Source organism: Sapajus apella, unplaced genomic scaffold, assembly GCF_009761245.1.
Source record: "Sapajus apella isolate SASKATOON/1434 unplaced genomic scaffold, GSC_monkey_1.0 scaffold70, whole genome shotgun sequence".
Classification (NCBI taxonomy): domain Eukaryota; kingdom Metazoa; phylum Chordata; class Mammalia; order Primates; family Cebidae; genus Sapajus; species Sapajus apella.
This window is the reverse complement of record NW_022437010.1, coordinates 4,100,096-4,122,370: the sequence shown is the minus strand read 5'-3', so window position 1 is coordinate 4,122,370 and position 22,275 is coordinate 4,100,096. Positions and strand designations below refer to the sequence as shown.

General features: G+C 41.2%; 1 protein-coding gene and 1 pseudogene across 5 annotated transcripts in view; both read right to left on the bottom strand.

The window, feature by feature from the left end:
* The window catches only part of CAGE1 (cancer antigen 1), a 57,399-nt gene that overhangs the window by 8,569 nt on the left and 26,555 nt on the right, over window positions 1-22,275 (bottom strand). For 4 of the 5 annotated variants that reach the window (XM_032250021.1, XM_032250018.1, XM_032250019.1 and 1 more), the window contains 2 exons: window positions 19,503-19,607; window positions 18,510-18,580 (listed from right to left, as the gene is read on the bottom strand). In XM_032250021.1, coding sequence (XP_032105912.1) covers window positions 18,510-18,580; window positions 19,503-19,607 — 176 coding nt within the window. The remainder of the gene's footprint in view (window positions 1-18,509; window positions 18,581-19,502; window positions 19,608-22,275) is intronic. The other variant, XM_032250020.1, reaches the window with a different exon arrangement.
* Window positions 5,276-9,710, bottom strand: LOC116531310 (annotated as a pseudogene).

Genomic DNA, 22,275 nt, shown 5'->3' with positions numbered 1-22,275 from the left:
ACCTTTTCTCCCAGTTTCCACTGTCAGCTTGACTCTTCATCTTCTGTCATCAACTCTCTCTCTCTCTGACCACTCCTCTCACAAGGTCCCTTGTGATTGCATTTCGGGCCCACTCAGGTAATCCAGAATAATCTCCAAAACTCAGGATGTAATCACATCTGCAAGGCTCTTTTGCTATGCAAGGTAACAGTCACAGGTTCTAGTGATTAGGACCTGGATATCTTTGGGGCCATTCCTTAGCCTACTGTAGAGGATAAACAGACCCTGAGAGGAGATGAAATTCTACTGCAGAGGTCTAAACTCAAATGCCTACAGAAGGGTCAGCGAGGTATGTGAAATGAGTGAAGCCAGTTGAATGGTGATTCAGACAAACCAAAGAGCATATACCCCTAAGCCCTGCCTAAAAGAAGGTGCTACTTAGCTCTTGACAAATGTTGCCATGTGAGAATGCTGCAGCCATGATATCAGATCTTCTTGTTTTATTTAGTTTTAAAATTTTTATTATTTAGAGACAAGAGTCTTACTCTTGTCACTCAGGCTGGAGTGTAGTGGTACGATCACAGCTCACTGCAGCCTCGAACTCCTGGGCTGAAGCAATCCTCTCATCTCAGCCTCCTGAGTAGCTAGGACTGTAGGTGCATGCCACCACACTGATTAATTGTTTTAATACTTTGTAGAGACGGGGGTCTCACTGTGTTGCCCAGGCTGGTCTTGAACTCCTGGCTTCAAGCTATCTTCCAGCCTCAGCGTCCCAAAGTGCTGGTATTGTAGGCATGAGCCACCATGTCCAGCCTACTCTTGTTTTTAAAGATGAGATAGAAATCTAGATTTTTACAAAATATCTTCCCTTTTCAATTTTGGCAATTAATTTCAAAAATATTTTAAATATTATATGGACAAAACACATATGCCCCAGAATGTAACTTGCAGGTTGTCATTTTGAAACCTATACTCCTGGCCGGGAGCAGTGGCTCATGCCTGTAATCCAAGCACTTTAGGAGGCTGAGGCAGGCAGGTCACAAGGTCAGTTCAAGACCAGCCTCACCAATATACTGAAACCTCGTCTCTACTAAAAATACAAAAATTAGTTGGACATGGTGGCAGGTGCCTGTAGTCCCAGCTACTCAGGAGGCTGAGGCAGGAGAATCGTTTGAACCCAGGAGGCAGAGGCTGCAGTGTGATGAGATCGCACCACTGCACTCCAGCCTAGGTGACAGAGTGAGACTGTCTCAAGAAAAAAAAAAAAAAGAAACCTATACTCTTTCAGAGATATCAGGCTTTTGTTTTAATGAGATAAAGAGAAGTTGTCAAACCCAGGAACAGTAGATAATGTGAAACAGACTCTGTATATACCAAAAGCCTGAGTCTATCATGCTTTATTATCAGAGAAATAGCATGGAATAAATATTTTGTATTTCTAGAATTGAAAAAAATCAGCCCAACTCTTGAAGGAGGGAGATACCCAAGGAAAGAAAGTGCAAAGTGTTTCCAAGTGTGCAACAAAGCAACAGTAGAATAGATTGATTCTGTGCTCCCGTGTGCAGAGCTGAGGGCAAAAAGCTATAACCTAAGCCTACCTAAATGGAGTCCTTGGTTTATTTTGGAGGAAGTCATGTCCTCCATAGAGGGCATGAGAGAACTGCTGAGAGCTAGGCAAGCAAAGCAGCACCACTGAATGGAGTATAATGAGTGCTTTGATTTGCATGTGATGACATGAGTGTCTTCCTTCCTTCCTGCCTGCCTGCCTGCCTTCCTCCCTCCCTCTGTCCCTCCCTCCCTCCTTCTTTCCTTCTTCCTTTCTTTCTTTTTGACAGAGTCTTGATCTGTCACCCAGGCTGGAGTGCAGTGGCTCAATCTCAGCTCACTGCAACTCTGCCTCCCTGGTTCAAGTGATTCTCATGCCTCGGCTTCTCAAGTAGCTGGGGTGACAGGTGTGTACCACCACGCTTGGCTAATTTTTGTATTTTTAGTAGACATGGGGTTTTGCCATATTAGCCAGTCTGGTCTCGAACTCCTGGATTCAAGTGAGTCTCTCACCTTGACCTCCCAAAGTGCTGGGATTACAGGCATAAGCCACCATGCCCAGCTGACATGAATATATTTCATGTGCTTATTTTGCCATCCATATATTTTCTTGGTGGACTCTCTACTAAAATCTTTGCCTATTTTTATTGGGTTACTTGTTTTCTTATGACTGAGTTTTGAGAGTTTGTTACATCTGGATAGAAGTTCTTTATCAGATACATGATTTGCAAATACGTTCTTCCAGATTATGGCTTGTCCTTTCATCTGTTAACAGTGTCTTTAGAAGAGCAGTTTTAGGCTGGATGAGGTGGCTCACACCTATAGTCCCAGTACTTTGGGAGGTGGAGGTGGGCAGATCATGAGGTCAGGAGTTCAACAGCAGCCTGGCCAATATGGTGAAACCCTGCCTCTACTAAAAATAGAATAAAAAAATTTACCCAGGCTTGGTGGCATGTGCTTGTAGTCCCAGCTACTTGAGAGGCTGAGGCAGGAGAATGGCTTGAACCCGGGAGGCAGAGGATGCAGTGAGCAGAGATTGCGCCACTGCACTCCAGCCTGGGCAAGAGAGTGAGATTTTGTCTCAAAAACAAACAAACAAACAAAGCAAGCAGTTTTAAATTTTGATGAAGTCAAATTCATCAAAATCTTTTCTAATGAATCATGCTTTTAATGACATGTCTAAGAAATTGTTGCCTAACCCGAAGTCATAGAAATTTTCTCACGTGTTTTCTGCTAGGTGTTTTATGGTTTTAGCCTTTATCTTTGGGTATATTATCCATTTTGCGTTTACTCTGTATGTGGTGGAGCGTATAAAGCAAAGTTAATTTTTTTTGAAAATGGGTAATGATTTCAGCGCCATTAGTTGAGAAGACTATCCTTTTTCCACCTTGTCTTTGTAACTTGGCCAAAAAATCACTTGTCCATATACATGTGGGTCCATGTCTGCATTGCCTGCTCTGTTCCATTGATTTTTATATTTTACAACAATGCTACACTGTTTTGATTATTGTTGCTCTATAAAAAGTCTAAGAATCAGAGTTTCTCTCCCATTTTATCTTCCTTTATCAGAGTTCTTTTGGCTATTCTATGCCTTTTGAATTTCTGTATGAGTTTAGAATCAGCTTGTTAAGTTCTAAAAAAATATTTAAAATTGGAATTGCACTGAATCAATAAATGAACTTGGGGAAAATCTTAACAAAATTGACCAACGAAAGAGATATACCTCTCCATTTATTTAACTCTTCTTAATTTCTCTCAATGGTGTTTTGTAATATTTAGTATACAAGTCTTTTACACACTTTTGCCAAATTTATCCTTATGTAGTTCATTTTTTTGGTGCTATCAGAATTTTTTTTTTAATTTCTGATTGTTGCTAGTATATACAATAAAATACAGTGGACTTTTACATATTGATATTGGATCCTGCAACCTTGCTAATCTTAATAGTCTTAGTAACTTTTTTGTAGATTCCATCAGATTCCCTACATAGTCAATCATGTGTCTGTGAATAAATTCATTTTTTGCTTCATGTGCAGTCTGGGTGAGTTTTATTTCTTTTTCTTGCCTGGCTGTCCTGGACAGAATTTCCAGTACAATGTGAATTTACTGAAATGTCTTGTTCCTGATTATGAGAAAGCATTTAGTCTTTCATCAGTAAGTATAAGGTTGGTAGGCTTTTTGTAAGTGCTCTTTGTCCTTATTGTGAAAGTTCCTTTTTGTTCCTAGGTTGTTTAGGTTTTTTCATCAAGAATGACATTGGATTTTGTCAAATGGTTTTCCTATCTATAGAAATTATCAGGCCGGGCGCGGTGGCTCACGCTTGTAATCCCAGCACTTTGGGAGGCCGAGGCGGGTGGATCGCGAGGTCAAGAGATCGAGACCATCCTGGTCAACATGGTGAAACACCGTCTCTACTAAAAATACAAAAATTAGCTGGGCATGGTGGCGCACGCCTGTAGTCCCAGCTACTCGGGAGGCTGAGGCAGCAGAATTGCTTGAACCCAGGAGGCGGAGGTTGCGGTGAGCCGAGATCGCGCCATTGCACTCCAGCCTGGGTAACAAGAGCGAAACTCCGTCTCCAAAAAAAAAAAAAAAAAAAAAAAAAGAAATTATCATATGCTTTTTCTTTTTTAGTGTTTTTAATATGCTAACTAACATTGATGGATACAATTGCTGTTACACATAAAGCTGGCCCTTTTTTTTTGCCATATAAGGTAACATTCACAGATTCCAGGGATTAGAACATGGATTTGCCATTTACTTTTACCTACCATTTTTCTTATGCCAACACTTTTTCTTTACTTTTCTTTATTTTTTTATTTCCATAAGTTTTTGGGGAACAGATGGTGTTTGGTTACATGAATAAGTTCTTTAGTAGCGATTTGTGAGATTTTGGTGTACTCATCACCCAAGTAGTATACAACTATACCCAATATGTAGTCTTTTACCCCCTCCCACCCTTCCTCCAAACCCCCAAAGTCCATTGTATCATTCTTAGGCCTTTGAGTCCTCATAGCTTAGCTCCCACTTATGAGTGAGAACATATGATGCTTGGTTTTCCATTCCTGAGTTACTTCACTTAGAATAATGGTCTCCAGTTTCATTCAGGTTGCCGCGAATGCCATTATTTCATTCCTTTTTATGGCTGAATAGTATTCTGTGGTATATATATATACCACAATTTCTTTATCCACTCATTGATTAATGGGCATCACATTGTGGTTGTGATTTGCATTTCCCTGATCATTAGTGATGTTGAGCATTTTTTCATGTGTTTGTTAGATATTTGCATGTCTTCTTTTGAGAACTATCTATTCATGTCCTTAGCCCACTTTTTGATGGGATTGGTTTTTTCTTCTTTTTTTTTATTGCATTTTAGGTTTTGGGGTACATTTGAAGAACATGCAAGACAGTTGCATAGGTACACAAATGGCAGTGTGATTTGCTGCCTTCCTCCCCTTCACCTATATCTGGCATTTCTCCCCATGCTATCTCTCCCCAACTCCCCACCCCTGAAGGGGTTGGTTTTTTCTTGTTAATTTGTTTGAATTCCTTGTAGATTCTGGATATTAGTCCTTTGTCAGATGTATTGAGTGTAAAGCTTTCCTCCCACTCTGTGGGTTTTCTGTTTACTTTGCTGATTATTTCTCTTGCTGTGCAGAAACTTTTTAGTTTAATTAAGTTCCACCTATTTATCAGTTTTTTAGAAAGAAAATATAATTTGTTAGATATTGAATATAAAAATAAACCATCTAAATAGGGACCCAGAGAGCTTCCTTTATTTCTCTTGGTGCATCCAGGCCTTCCCACCCCAACCCCAGTAAAAACGTTTTGCATATACAATGGCTAACAAAGACCAAAAAGATGCAAAGCTTCCAAAAACAGCAGGCACCCAGCTTAAGGAGGGTGATGACTGGGTCAGATGACATCTTCCTGGAGGAGCCCACCGTTTTCTCAGTTGCAACACTGACACAAAGACAGCCCAGCCTTCTGAACCATAGGCTGACATTAGGGGGTCCCTGAGCAAGTGACATGCTGGAGTTGCTGGTTGCAAGGCAGACGATCTACTCCCTCAACACATCCTCCAACTGCTTCACTATCAAAGCCCACTTCTGCTCCTGCAGCACATTATGGAACTGATGCATGGCCAGTTTTATTCAGGGAGCTCATCTGCAAAGATGCGGTGGAACCGGCCTGGCTCCTTAGCCATGTAAGCTTTGCCACAGGATAACAGCAGCTTGTGAGAGGAGCTGTTCTTCAGATGTACAGGGATCCAGGTACTTTTTCAAGTTGATCCAGACATAAAGGCCAGAGCTGCAGTTGTGAAAGGGGATCCGCAATGCCTTCAGCTTGGCAGTGATGTACTTGTGAGCTTCCCAGAGCTGGTAGTGATTCGTGGGCAGTTACACTTTGTCAACCCATTCTGTGTTCTGGAGCAGTTGACACAGCTTCTGCTGGGCGATGCCAGATATACTGTGGAGGTAGCCGAAGGTGCTCACAGCAAAGGTCACCTCCTTGTTGTGGGTGTACAGAGCACCAAAGAGGAAGCCAGAGATGCCAAAATCCTTACTGGTGTCCCAGATCACATGGGTCCTACTGTGATCAGGCAAAGTTTTCATGCTCAGGACACTGTGGAATGTGATGGATTCATGAAACACAGAGAGCATGTAAATCTCATCTATGATCACATGTAGGTGATACCTCTTGGCAAATTCCAGGTATTCCATCAGCAAGTTTGGAGAGTAGATGTCACCCACAGGATTCTGAAGGTTGATTAATATAAGGCCTTGGGGGCCGGGCGCGGTGGCTCATGCCTGTAATCCCAGCACTTTGGGAGGCCGAGGCGGGCGGATCACGAGGTCAAGAGATCGAGACCATCCTGGTCAACGTGGTGAAACCCCGTCTCTACTAAAAATACAAAAAATTAGCTGGGCATGGTGGTGCGTGCCTGTAATCCCAGGTACTCAGGAGGCTAAGGCAGGAGAATTGCCTGAACCCGGGAGGCGGAGGTTGCGGTGAGCCGAGATCGCGCCATTGCACTCCAGCCTGGGTAACAAGAGCGAAACTCCGTCTCAAAAAAAAAAAAAAGAAAAAAAAATAAGGCCTTGGACCTTTTTCTGCTCAAGCCTAGCTTCAAGCAGGGCTTACTCTAACTTGTTCACAGTGAGCTGGAAAGGATGGGTGTTTGTAACAGTGATCTCACTCTCCAGGTGGACAGGAATCAACTCAACCTTCATGTACAGGCAGGAGCTAAAGTCAGAGCCACTATAGAAGGGGGCAGGGACCAGGAAGGCCTCGCCTGGATCACACAGAACCATGGTGAGGGCAAGAAGACAGAGCAGCAGCCATTTAGAACAACCACATTTTCCTGGATCAAGTCAGCCGGGTGCCTTGCAGTAGCAGGTCAGGAACTGGGCCACGTCCTCTCGCAGGAACAGCTGCCCTCTCCAATCAGGGTACTATAGCAAGGCGTCCTCAATGCAGTTCATGTCACTTTCTTGCAATCTTTCAGTCATCAGATCAATGCAGAGCTTGTTCTCACTGGTGCCAAGGTTAATGAAGCCCAAGGTGTTCTTGTCCTTATGATAGCTGTCTTTTTGGTAGGCACTGTAGTCCTGGAAGCTCGACTGATAGAAAACAGAGATGTTAATTCCACAGTTGAATAGGTCACGGCTGACAAAGAGAGCTTCATAATCACTCAGTTGGGGAACTGGATCAGACTGCTCCAACAATTGGGCCCCCTGCCCATATCTGACATCGCCCCTAGAGTCCTGGGAAGAAGAGGCACTTGGAGTTCCAGGTCACTTGTGGCCCTAGACTATAGGGGAGTTGATCATCTGGCACATTAAGTGACCCAGAAGGGCTTCCTGCTCACGGATGGCCTGTGTGTGCTTCTGTTCTTCCAACGGGAGGCCCTGCCTGCTTGTCAGCTGCGTCAAGTGCAAGCGCAGCATCATCTCCAACAGCTAGGTATGGATGCTCTGGTCTAGGAGGACCTGGCCTCTCATCTGGCCAGAGGGCAGAGGAAGGGTGTCTGACTGATGACTCATATTCCGGGTATCTCTTCTGGCCCCCGCAGGCTGGCTGGCACCTCTGTCTGTTTTCACTCATCTTCTCTCCAGCCTAAAACCTGACTGAGCAAACCGTCCTTGACTGTCAGCACTCAGGGACCTGCTCTACTGCCCCCCTCCTCACTGAATGTGTTTATCATTGTTTCGTTTGCATTTGCTTTTGGGTTCTTGGTCACGAAGTCTTTGCCTAAGCTAATGTCTAGAAGGGTTTTTCCCATGTTATCTTCCAGCATTGTTATCGTTTCAGGTCTTGGATTTAAGTCCTTGATCATCTTGAGTTGATTTTTGTATAAGGTGAGAGATGAGGATCCAGTTTCATTTTTCTACATGTGACTTGCCAATTATCTCAGCACCATTTGTTGAACAGGGTGACCTTTCCCCACTTTATGTTTTTGTTTGCTTTATTGAAGATCAGTTGGCTGTATCTATGCCAACGCTTTTTCATTACACAAGAAAAAGAAGTCAAAGAAATACAATGGGATTGTGACTATAAATAAAGGCAGTACTAATATTATTTTTACTATATACTGAAATGCAGCTTCTTGTGGGGTTTACAAGTTTTAGGGGTAAATAAATGTTCACCTTATTCTCTGTGATCAGGGTATAAAATCGCATGGATTTTTAAAAGAATGTTCAATCCAATCAAACTTTTTGATCATCCTTTACACAAACTAGAATGAAATTTAGAAAAGTTGTGGATTTACACTCTGAAATTTTCTGTGATTTTTGATATGGTTTCGCATGGAAAAGCATTTACAGGGCTTTCATGTGAGGAGAAATCACAGTTGCTATGACAGGGCAGTGAGCTCTCATTTATGAATTCAGTGTTGCCTGTAGGAGATATGGCACTGGAAGTGTTCTTCTAGGACTCTGTTGGCACTCTGTGGATAGTGAATAGTAAATAAGTTAATGTGGAAGACTTTGATGAGTGATTTCAAAACTATAGATTAAGATCAGAGATCACACGATGGGTAGGAATGGAATAGATGATCACCTTGAATAACAAGGTAGCAGGGCTTGATAAAATGGGAGTCCAGGACAGGAAAAGAACTGGGGCATTTTTATGAGAAGATCCACCTCTCACCAGAATGATGTAATGGCTGTGATGGGGACTAAGATAGAAAGAACAAGTCTCAAATTTTGTAGGAAGGCGTTCCAGAACCAGAAATGTTTAGAGCAGGGACTTCTACATCTGAAACAGACAGATCTGGACATTAGCGTTAGACAGAAAGTGGTATTCGGGAACGAGAGATGCATGGCTACTCAAATCTCTAGCATTGTGGAAAAGCTATTGACTCAGACTCAGAGGACAGTGAATGCATCTTCACATTTCAGCAGATGTGAAGACAGTTCAAGATAAACGGGGTGAAAACAGCCTGAGCATTCCAGGCAGAGCAACATGCTAAAACCTGGAGGCAAAAGGGATATGGTACATTTGAAAAAGTATAATATCTCGAGTGTGGCAAAAGCAAGTCAGTGAATGGTAAGATGAGATCAGACAGGCAGGGAGGAGCTTGATCACGAAGAAACCTGTAGGCCATGTTAAGGATTTTTTGCTTTTACCTAAGGTGATGGAAAATCATCAAAGTTTTTTCAAGATACGAAATGGCATACTCATATTTATATTTCAGAGAGATCACTCTGGCTGCGTATACAGAGTGGACTTCACCAAGCATTTTTCTTTTAGTCTTTAAGAAAAATAAAATGTCACTAATAGCTTTTGTAGTAGACAGCTCTTTCTAAAGTCCAAGGCCTATGAATTGAAAAATTATAGTATAGCCTATGAATGCATTTGAAGAACGATACCTCAAACTCTATTAAATTTTAGCAGAATCAATAGGCTAGCACCAATTTAAAAGAACATTGTTCTGATAATGTATGTATTTGATGATTTTTTTTAAATTTCAGGTGAATCTATAAAGTGAAAGCAAGTTTATCAAGAAAGTAAAGGAATAAAAGAGTGGCTACTCCATAGGCAGAGCAGCCTGATAATTTTTGAAGCAGTGTATACCTTTTAATGGGACTAAAGCTAATTCACTATAATTAAACAAAAATACTGTTCTTCATGGATATAACAGACTAGATTTGATTTTTTATAAAGTAAATCAGGGCCAAATGCAGTGGCTCACACCTGTAATACCAGCACTTTGGGATGCCACAATGGTAGGATTGAGTCCAGGAGCTCAAGACCAGCCTAGGCAACACAGAGAGATCCCATTTCTAAAAAAAATACGGGGAGGAAAAAAAAGGCATGCTGGTGCATGCTTGTAGTCCCAGCTACTTGCAAGGCTGAGGTGGGAGCATCACTTGAGCTCAGGAGATGGAGATTACAGTGAGCCATGATTGCGCTACTGTACTCCAGCCTGGGCAACAGAGCCAGACCCTGTCTCAAAAAACAAAAAAGTTGGCCGGGCACAGTGGCTCACACCTGTAATCTCAGCACTTTGGGAGGCTGAGGCGAGTGGATCACTTAAGGCCAGGAATTCAAGACCAGCCTGGCCAACATTGCAAAACCCTGTCTTAAAAAAAAAAAAAAAAAAAGCCAGGTGTGGTATCCCATGCCTGTGGTTCCAGCTACTCAGGAGGCTGAGGCAGGAGAATCGCTTGAGCCTGGGAGGCTGAGATTGTGCCACTGCACTCCAGCCTGGGCAACAGAGCAAGACCCTGTCTTAAAAGAAAGAAAAAAGAAAAGAAGGAAAGAAGGAAAGAAAGAAAAGAAAAGAAAAGAAAAGAAAGAAAGAAAGAAAAGAAAGAGAAAAAGGAAGGAAGGAAGAAAGGAAGGAAGGAAGGAAGGAAGGAAGGAAGGAAATTCTAATAAGCAGCCACAGTTGACAATGCTTATGATAAAGCCTATAGAATTCAGTTGTCTGAAGCCTATGGTCTCTTCTTCAACTACTCAACTGAAATATACTTAAAAAAAATTTTTTTTTCCACCCAAGCCCTGCAGAACTTATTAATTTTTTAATTTAAAAACAACTGGGGCAATCATCATGGTGGATGGGAGGCAGGACTAGATTGCAGCTCCAACTAGGACAGACAGAGCAGTGTTTGGAGGCTCACATCATGAATTTTAGCTCCAGAATGACTGCAAGAATAAATCAGGAATCCCGAGAGCACCCACAGACCCTCTGAAGGAAGCAGACTGCTCCTCCAGGAGCCAGGAGACACCCCAAATACTGTGAGTACCCAAACTACGAGTGGGAAAGGGAGACCCTCCTCTCCCAAACCCACACCCCAACTGAAGAAAATGAAGGTCTAGTTTGTGAGAGAAGTTTCTGCCCTCACCTGCAGCTGAGTCAATTTGAGAGCTGAGCGAAACACAGGGGAAGAGGAAGCAGCGGGAAAGGCCTTAAGAGCTTGCTGGGTCCCCAAGCAGGCCATTTCTGCCTGGCACCACAGGAACCCTTTGGGAGGGCAGCCAGAGGCGTGGGGGGCGGGGAACGCCACAGGGAGAAGGAAGTCTCCAACTGAAGTTGGTAAAAATTTGAATTGAGCAAGAAGCCTCTATGCCAGAACTTGGGGGAGGGCAGGAGTCCAGTTTGCAGACTCCACAGGAAGGAAAAGAACCAGAGCCCTGTTCTTTCACAGTTGGGAGGCAGGTAGCCTGGGGCAAGTTTTCAAGCCCTGCTCACCCACTGCCTGGAAACAGACTTGGGGCTGTAGAGGGGGGATGGTGAGAGTGAGAGAGGCTCTTTGGATTGTGTGGGAGCTGGGTGAGGCCTGTGACTGCAGCTTTCCCCCACTTCCCTGACAACTTGCATGACTCAGCAGAAGCAGCCATAATCCTCCCAGGTACACAACTCCAGTGACCTAGGAATCTTACCCCCATCCCCCACAGCAGCTGCAGACAGACCCACCCAGGCAGAGTCTGAGCTCAGACATGCCTAGCCCTGCCGCCACCTGATGGGCCTTCCCTATCCACCCTGGTAGCTGAAGACAAAGGGCATATATTTTTGGGAGTTCTAGGGCCCTGCCCACCATGGGTTCCTCTCCACACTACTGCAGCTGATGCTGTCTGGAAAGTGTCACCTCCTTGCAGGAGGCCCACCAGCACAAAAATAAAACATTAAACCACCAAAGCTAAGAACCCTCACAGAGTCCATTTTACCCCACTGCCACCTCCATTGGAACAGGTGCTGATATCCACAGATAGTTCACATCACAAGAGTCTGTACAGACAACTCCCAGTATAAGCCTGGAGCCAGGTAGACTTGCTGGGTGGCTAGACCCAGAAGAGAGATAACAATCACTGCGGTTTGGCCCATAGGAATCCACATCCATAGGAAAAGGAGGAGAGTATTACATCAAGGGAACACCCTGTGGGACAAAAGAATCTGAACAACAGTCTTCAGCCCTAGGCCTTCCCTCTGACAGAGCCTACCCAAATGAGAAAGAACCAGAAAACCAATTCTAGTAATATGACAAAACAAGACTCTTTAACAGCCCCCCAAAAATCACACTGGCATACCAGCAGTGGATCCAAACTGAGAAGAAATCCCTGATTTATCTGAAAAAGAATTCAGGAGTTTAGTTATTAAGCTAATCAGGGAGGCACTAGAGAAAGGTGAAGCCCAATGCAAGGAAATCCAAGAAATGATAAAAGAAGTGAAGGGAGACATATTCAAGGAAATAGATAGCTTAAAGAAAACAAGGAAACCTTCAGGAAACACTGGACACACTTAGAGAAATGCAAAATGCTCTGGGAAGTCTCAGCAATAGAATTGAACAAGTAGGAGAAAGAAATTCAGAGCTAGAAGACAAGGTCTTTGAAGTAACCCAATCCAACAAAGACAAAGAAAATAGAATAAGAAAATATGAACAAAGCCTCCAAGAAGTCTGGGAGGCTTAGAAGTCAACCAAACCTGGCCGGGCGTGGTGGCTCACGCCTGTAATCCCAGAACTTTGGGAGGCCAAGGCGGGTGGATCACGAGGTCAAGAGATCAAGACCATCCTGGCCAACATGGTGAAACTCTGTCTCTACTAAAAATACAAAAAATTAGCCGGACATGGTGGCACATGCCTGTAATCCCAGCTACTTGGGAAGCTGAGACAGGAGAATCACTTGAACCCAGGAAGGGGAAGTTGCAGCAGTGAGCCAAGAATGCACCATTGCACTGAAGCCTGGGCAACAAGAGCAAAACTGCGATTCAAAAAAAAAAAAAAAAAAGAAAAAGAAGTCAACCAAACCTAAGAATAATTAGTGTTCCTTAGAAAGAAGAGAAATCTAAAAGTATGGAAAACATATTTGGGGGTATAATCGAGGAAAACTTCCCTGGCCTTGCTAGAGACCTAGACATCCAAATACAAGAAGCACAAAGAACACCTGGGAAATTCATCACAAAAAGATCATTGCCTAGGCACACTGTCATTAGGTTATCTAAAGTTAAGATGAAGGAAAGAATCTTAAGAGCTGTGAGACAAAATCACCAGGAAACCTATAAAGGAAAACCTATCAGATTAACAGCAGATTTCTCATCAGAAACCCTACAAGTTAGAAGGGATTGGGGTCCTATCTTCAGCCTCCTCAAACAAAACAATTATCAGCCAGGAATTTTGTATCTAGTGAAACTAAGCATCATATATAAAGGAAAGACACAGTATTTTCAGACAAATAAATGCTGAGAGAATTCGCCACTACCAAGCCACCACTACAAGAACTGTTAAAAGGAGCTCTAAATCTTGAAACAAATCCTGGAAACACATCAAAACAGAACCTCTTTAAAGCATAAATCACACAGGACCTATAAAACAAAAATACAATGTAAAAAGCAAAAACAACAAAAAAAAAAAACAAAAAAACCAAGGTACACAGGCAACAAATAGCATGATGAAAGCAATGGTACCTCACATCTCAATACTATCATTGAATCTAAACGGCCTAAATGCCCTACTTAAAAGATACAGAACTGCAGAATGGGTAAGAACTCACCAGCTGGGCATGGTGGCTCATGCCTCTAATCCCAGCACTTTGGGAGGTCAAGATGGGTAGATCACCGGAGGTCAGGAGTTCAAGACCAGACTGGTCAACATAGTGAAAACCCATCTCTACTAAAAATACAAAATTAGCCAGGTGTGGTGGTGCATGCCTGTAATCTCCACTACCCAAGAGATTGAGGCAGAAGAATCGCTTGAGCCTGGGAGGCAAAGTTGCAATGAGCTAAGATGGTGCTGTTGCACTCCAGCCTGGGTGATAAGAATGAAACTCTGTCTCAAAAGAAGAAAATCAAAAGAAAGAAAAAAAGAACTCAGTAACCAACTATCTGCTGCCTTCAGGAGACTCACCTAACACATAAAGACTCATATAAACTTAAAAGTAAAGGGGTGGAAAAAGCATTTCATGCAAATGGACACCAAAAGTGAGTAAGGGTAGCTATTCTTATATCAGACAAAACACACTTTAAAGCAACAGCAGTTAAAAGAGACAAAGAGGAACATTATATAATGGTAAAAGGCCTTGTCCAACAGGAAAATATCACAATCCTAAACATATATGCATCTAACACTGAAGCTCCCAAATTTATAAAACAATTACCAATAGACCTAAGAAATAAGATAGACAACAACACAGTAATAGTGGGGGACTTCAATACTCCACTGACAGCACAAGATGGGTCATCAGGACAGAAAGTCAACAAAGAAACAATGGATTTAAACTATACCTTGGAACAAATGGACTTAACAGATATATGCAAAACACTTCATCCAACAACCACAGAATACAGATTCTATTCAACAATGCATGGAACTTTCTCCAAGATAGACCATATCATAGGCCATAAAATGAGCCTCAATAAATTTAAGAAAATTGAAATTATATCAAGCACTCTCTTAGACCATAGTGGAATAAAACTGGAAATCAACTCCAAAAGGAACCTTCAAAACCATGCAAATACATGGAAATTAAATATCCTGCTCCTGAATGAGCACTGGGTCAAAAATGAAATCAAGATGGAAATTAAAAAATTATTTGAATTGAACAACAATAATGACAGAACCTATCAAAACCTCTGGAACACAGTGAAGGCGGCGATAAAAGGAAAGTTTCTAGCCCGAAACACCTACATCAAAAAGACTGAAAGAGCACAAACTGACAGTCTAAGGTGAAGGAACTAGAGAAAGAAGAACAAACCAAACTCAAACCCTGCAGAAGAAAGGAATAACCAAGATCAGAGCAGAACTAAATGAAATTGAAACAAACAAACAAACAAACAAAAATACAAATGATAAATGAAAGAAAAAGCTGTTTTGAAAAGATAAAGTTGATAGACCATTAGCAACACTAACCAACAAAAAAGGGGAGAAAATCCAGATAACCTCATTAAGAAATGAGACAGAAGATAACACAACTGACACCACTGAAATACAAAAGATCATTCAAGGCTACTGTGAACACCTTTACACACATAAACTAGAAAACCTAGAATAGATGGATAAATTCCTGGAAAATTACAACAGTCCTAGCTTAAATCAGGAAGAATCAGATACCCTGAACAGACCAATAACAAGCAGCGAGATCGAAATGGTAATTAAACAATTACCAATGGAAAAAGTCCAGGACCAGAGGGGTTCACAGCAGAATTCTACTAGACATTCAAAGAAGAATTGGCACCAATCCTTCTGACACTATTCCATAAGACAGAGGAAGAGAGAACCCTCCATAATTCATTCTACAAAGCCAGCATCACCCTAATACCCAAACCAGGAAAGAACATAACCAAAAAAGGAAACTACAGACTGATATCCTTGATGAACATGGATGCTAAAATCCTTAACAAAATACTAGCTAACTAAATCCAACAACATATCAAAAAGATAATCCACCATGATCAAGTGGGTTTCGCACTACGGATGCAGGGATGGTTTAACATATGCAAGTTTTCTGATACCAGATAAATGTACACAAATCAGTAGTTCTATACACCAATAGTGACCAAGTGGAGAATCAAATCAATAACTCAAGCCCTTTTACAATAGCTGCAAAAAACAAACAAAAACCACCTAACCAAGGAGTAGAAAGACCTCTACAGGGAAAACTACAAAACACTGCTGAAAGAAATCATAGATGACACAAACAAATGGAAACATATTCCATGCTTATGGATGGGCAGAATCAATATTGTAAAAATAACCATACTGCCAAAAGCAATCTACCAGTTCAATGCAGTCCCCATCAAACACTACTATCATTCTTCACAGAATTAGAAAAACAATTCTAAAATGCATATGGAATAAAAAAAGAGCCCACATAATCAAAGCAAGACTAAGCAAAACGAACAAATCCGGAGGGATCACCCTACCTGATTTCAAACTATACTCTATGGCCATAGTCACCAAAACAGCATGGTACCAGTATAAAAATAGGCACACAGACCAATGAAACAGAATAGAAAACCCATAAATAAACACAAATACTCACAGCCAACTGATCTTCAACAAAGCAAACAAAAACATGAAGTGGGGAAAGGACACCCTTTTCAACAAATGATGCTGGGATTACTGGCTAGCCACATGTAGGAGAATGAAACTGGATATTCATCTCTCACCTTATATAAAAGTCAACTCAAAATGGATTAAGGACTTAAATCTAAGAGCTGAAACTATAAAAAATTCTAGAAGACAACATTGGGAAAACTCTCCTAGACGCTGAAGCCTAAGCGGCAAGGATTTCATGACCAAGAACCCAAAAGCCAATGCAATAAAAACAAAGATAAATAGTTGGGACTTAATTAAACTAACGAGTTTTTGCATGAAAAAAGGAACAGTCAGCAGAGTCAACAGACAATCCCCAGAGTGGGAGAAAATCTTCACATTCTATACACCTGACAAAGGTCTAATACCCAGAATCTACAAGGAACTCAAACAAATCAGTAAGAAAAAATAAAAAATGTCATCAAAAAATGGGCTAACAAACATATGAAAAAAATGCTCAACAGCACTACTGATTAGGAAAATGCAAATTGAAACTACAATGTGATACTGCTTTATTCCTGCAAGAATGGACATAATAAAAAAATCAAAAAACGGTAGATGTTGGCGTGGATGCAGTGATCAGGGAACACTTCTACACTGCTGGTGGGATTGTAAACTAGAACAGCCACTATGGAAAACATTGTGGAGATTCTTTAAATCACTAAAAGTACAACTACCATTTGATCCAGCAATCCCGCTACTGGGTATCTATCCAGAGGAAAATAAGTCATTATACGAAAAAGATATTTGCACACGCAAGTTTACAGCAGCACAACTCACAATTGCGAAGTCGTGGAACCAACCCAAATGCCCACCAATCAACAAGTGGATAAAGAAACTGTGGTATATATATACACATATATATATGATGGTATACTACTCAGACATAAAAAGGAGTGAATCAACAGCATTTGCAGTGATCTGGATGAGACCGGAGACTATTATTCTAAGTAAATTAACTCAGGAATGAAAAACCAAATATCGTTATGTTCTTACTGATATGTGGGAGCTAAGCTATGAGGACACAAAGGCATCACAATGATACAATGAGGGTCGGGCACGGTGGCTCACACCTGTAATCCCAGCACTTTGGGAGGCCGAGGCAGGTGGATCACAGAGTCAGAAGATCAAGACCAGCCTGGCCAAGATGGTGAAACCCTTCCTCTACTAAAAAATACAAAAAATAGCTGGGTATGGTGGCACTCGCCTGTAATCCCAGCTACTAGAGAGGCTGATGTAGATAATTGCTTGAACCCAGGAAGCAGAGGTTGCAGTGAGCTGAGATCGCACCACTGTACTCCAGCCTGGGTGACGGAGCGACACTCTGTCTCAAAAAAAATTAAAAAAAAAAAAAAAAGAATGATACAATGGACTCTGGGGACTTGAGGTGAAGGATGGATGGGGGACATGGGATAAAAGACTACAAATATGGTGCGTGTATACTGATTGGGTGATGAGTACACCAAAATCTCACAAATTATCACTAAAGAACTTATCTAACCAAATATCACCTGTACCCCAATAACCTATGAAAAAAAAATTGAAAAAATAAAAATAAAAATAACTGAGGCAAAGCATTATGACCAAAATGATAGTTCAATATTATTTTTAAAATATCAATTTTAAAATTTTGATATTTCATTAGCTTGTGATTATTGAATGTTGGCTGAATTTCCTTGGTTATAAGCTGAAGAGGAATCAAATTTTACATCTCCTGAGTATACAATATCCTCTTCCCTCTTCAAATTTAAAATTTGCCTGTATTAGTTTTGTCATCTGTTCTGCTGAGAAACAACTGTGAAAACCAAAAGCAAACTTTCTAAGATACAAATGCATGCAGTTTAAATTATTTTGGATGAGTCAGACTTATAGAAAGCTCATATTAACATTAGATCTTTTGTTAAGCTCCAGCGATAACCAGCAGAGCATAAATGAAATTGGGGGAAAGACGGAAGAAGCAGCATATTAGAAAGGAGGATAATGAATAAGTAAGAACTATGCAGAATTTAAAAACACAAATTTTGCAGTGTTTCATGCTGAATCTCATTCTCATGAGAGTTTATTTCCTTCTTGATATATGTATGAATACGTTTAATTTGGTGTGCATTCAATAACTTTTTATGAGTAAATTCTAAGCACTGCAAGATTTTACTTGAATACTATGATAATGTCCTCTAAAATTTTTGAATGTTTCTTATTAATTCCTTCATTATCCCTTTAAATCAAAGGAACTCTGAGAAACTTAGATGAAAATCTGGTTGCTTAACTGTTCAAGTAGTCTAGACATTAAGCAGTCCAGCTATATTAATAAGGAACAATCTTAATTCATAAAACTGTACATTTTTCTTCTTTCTAGGAGTCTGAGAAAAAGAATTTAGAATCCAGAGAATAAGATATTAGTAAATACCCAGAAAATTAAAGATTCTTTTTTTTTTTTCAACTTACTGTGCAATCTGGGAATGGGATATTTCGAGCCTTTGGTCAGCACATTCAATGATTTCTTCATATGATGTAACCTTGAAAAAAATAAGCGAAACTAATTATTTTTCATTCTAAAGTTTTGATTTTTTCCCTTTTTTATTACTATAAGTTGAAGCTTAATTATTTGACTAATAATGAAAGTTTCACAATAGGCAAAACACCTTCCTTATATTTTGAAATCAGGAATATGAAAAAAAGAATTATAGCATGCCCATTCATCATGCAGAAAATGTGAAGTGCCAAAAAATGGACAACAGTAGTGAGTCAACTATAATCCAGTTGTCTTCCAAATAAGTACTATATTCATCAACTAAGGGTTATAGTTTATTTGGTTAAAGTTAATGCCATTTTAATAAGGTAAACTAGAACACTAAGTTGGCAAGATTTAGAATTATCCTGAAAGTGGAGTAGCAATACTCAGATTTTAAATTGCCAACAGCAGAGTGGATAGACACACACGACAATCTTTGATAGCTTTCAGCTAAAAGGATAGTGGGGGTGTTTTATAATGTCATTATGAAGTAAAAGGGATCAATATAAATGTGCTACATCATCCCACAGACCCTTTTTAGCTCTAAAATTCTATTAATATTTGGCATAGTTTTTAAAAGGCACAAATATTTCTGTAAGACATTCTGTACCAGGCCAGGATCAGTGTCTCAGGCCTGCAATCCTAGGACTTTGGGAGGCCGAGGCAGGAGGAATGCTTGAGACCAGGAGGTTGAGACCAGCCTAGGCAATATACTGATACCACATCTCTACAAAAAATAATAAAAAAAATTAGCCAGGTGTGATGGTACATGCCTGTAATCCCAGCTACTCAGGAGACTGCGGCAGGAGTCTTGCTTGAGCCCAGGGGTGGAGGCTGCAGTGAGCTATGACTGTACTGCACTGTACTTCAGCCTGGGTAACAGAGTGAGATCTTGTCTCAAAAAACAAAAGAAAAAAACTATGTACCTTATTTATTAAGTTGCCTAAATGTCTTTGATACTTGTCATTTTCTTCAATGAGTCTGTTGCAGTGGTTTTCTTTTGACTCTAGGAGATGTCCCAATTTTGTGATCTACGGAGAAACATCAGTAAAAATACTAACCTGGAACCTGCTGTGAAAGCTACATATGGATGCCAAGAACAAATGAGAAAAGTGAGCAACACTTTATTCCAGTATTCTCTTAAACCGAGTCATACCACAGGTGAAGCATGAGATGCTATGAACCAGATAATGGTTAGATTCCACTTAAAACAGATAAACAAAAATTATAATGGGGTTTTACCTTTTCTCTTTATACTATAAAAAGCTTTTCAAGTAACTGAACACCTATTGGTACATACAAATATTTTCAGCCCCGAATCTTATTTCTTGTCTTACCATATATAGCCAATGCATAGACATATTTGATTCCATATGAAGTAAAGCACTGATGTTTTCAAGTTTGAGAAATACTCTCCCTTGTATAAATGACTGCAAGTTTTTAAAAAGGTTCAGCTTAGGGGCTGGGCGCAGTGGCTCCTGCCTGTAATCCCAGCACTTTGGGAGGCTGAGGTGGGTGGATCGAGATCGAGACCATCCTGGCAAATGTGGTGAAACCCTGTCTCTACTAAAAATACAAAAAAATAGCCGGGCATGGTGGCACGTGCCTGTGGTCCCAGCTACTCGGGAGGCTGAGGCGGAAGAATCGCTTGAACCCAGGAGGCGGAAGTTGCAGTGAGCAGAGACGGCGTCACTATACTCCAGCCTGGCGATAGAGCAAGACTCCGTCCCCCCACCAAAAAAAAAAAAAAAAAAAACAAAAAAAAAAAAACAAAGGTTCGGCTTAATGCAGTTCATGTTCTGACCTATGGTCCAATTTTTCTTTGTAAGAAAGCCATTAAAAGTGAAAAATTATGTGACATCTAAAATTATCAGGAAATGGTATTCACAAGTTCCCCTAGCAGTTACCTTAATTTTCAAAGAAGTTATAGAAGAAAAATTAGAAATTTTTCCATGAAATAACAATGTTAAATGACTTTCAATCATCTAATGTTTTATTTAATTTATTTATTTATTTATTTATTTATTTTATTTATTTTTTTTTTTTTTTAGACGGAGTTTCGCTCTTGTTACCCGGGGCAGAGTGCAATGGCGCGATCTCGGCTCACCGCAACCTCCGCCTCGTGGGTTCAGGCAATTCTCCTGCCTCAGCCTCCTGAGTAGCTGGGATTACAGGCACGCGCCACCATGCCCAGCTAATTTTTGTATTTTTAGTAGAGACGGGGTTTCATCATGTTGACCAGGATGGTCTCGATCTCTTGACCTCGTGATCCACCCGCCTTGGCCTCCCAAAGTGCTGGGATTACAGGCTTGAGCCACCGCGCCCGGCCTAATTTATTTTTTTGAGATGGAGTCTTGCTCTGTTCCTCAGGCTGGAGTACAGTGGAGCGGTCTCAGCTCACTGCAACCTCCACCCCTTAGGTTCAAGAGATTCTCCTGCCTCAGCCTCCGGAGTAGATGGTATTACAGGTGCATGCCATGATGACTGGCTAATTTTTGTATTTTTAGTAGAGACGGGGGTTTCACCATGTTGGCCAGGCTGGTCTTGAACTCCTGGCCTCAGGTGAGACTCCCACCTCAGCATCTCAAAATGCTGGGATTACAGGTGTGAGCCACTGTACCTGGCCTAATGTTTTAAATACACTTATGTGTCTGTCGTGAAGAACCCTAGAGGAATCAATGGCAGGGCAAATTTGCAGCAGAAATAGCAACTTTCTTTCTCTTATATGAATAAATTAATGAGGACAATATCAAATCAGTGGTCCTACTTCTCTAACAACATACATTATTTAAGGTACTTAATGCAGTTATTATTACCTCAATTTAACAGTTGGAACCAAAGTGAAGAGCATTTAAAAGATTTTTGAGGTAGAAAATGCTAAAATCCATATTTCTCAGCTATTAATGTTGGCTCTTCTCATTGCATGTCCTCACTGGAGTGGGGAGTTCTACTCTTGGCTTCATATGCTTCATGGCACTTGACTGAAGCAATGTGGAATTCCTTCCCAGTTCCTGCTTTTCATTACAGACTTCATAGCACACTTTTAATTCATTAATAGCTTTCAAGATCAAAGTAACAACCCTTTTAAGCTGCAGATTGATTTTTTAAAACTTGCTAACCTCGGATTAAAGAAAGAATAGCAGGGGGAGGATTCAAGGTGGCCGAATAGGAACAGCTCTGGAGTGCAGTTCCCAGCAAGAAAAACACGGAGGGTGAGTGCCCACCACATTTCCAAACAAATTTTCACTGCCCACAGACCAGGAGAATCCCGGGCCAAAAAGCGCCATGAGTTTTCAGCATGGCGGTTTCAGCTGGTGCTGGGTTGGCTCATGGAAGCTCACACAAATCTGAGCATGGTTTCAACTGGCACCTGGAATGCCTGGGAGACAAAGCCACCCATTCAACTGAAAGGGAGTGGGCAGAGACAGGGAGCCAAGCAACCTGGCTTAGCGAATAACACCCCCACAAAACAAGCAATCTGAAATGCTCTGGATTGAGAGTTTTGCAGCAAGCACAGCTGGACACAGGATAGTCCAGCTCAGCGGGGGGAAGGGTGACCACCATTACCGAGGCAGTTCACACAGCAGCGGGGCAGAGCCTGTGGCAACTCAGCAACAACCCTGCTGGCAGACTGTGACTAGACTACTCCATTGCAGGGCAGGGCATCTATGAAAAAGGGCAGCAGCACAACAGGAACTT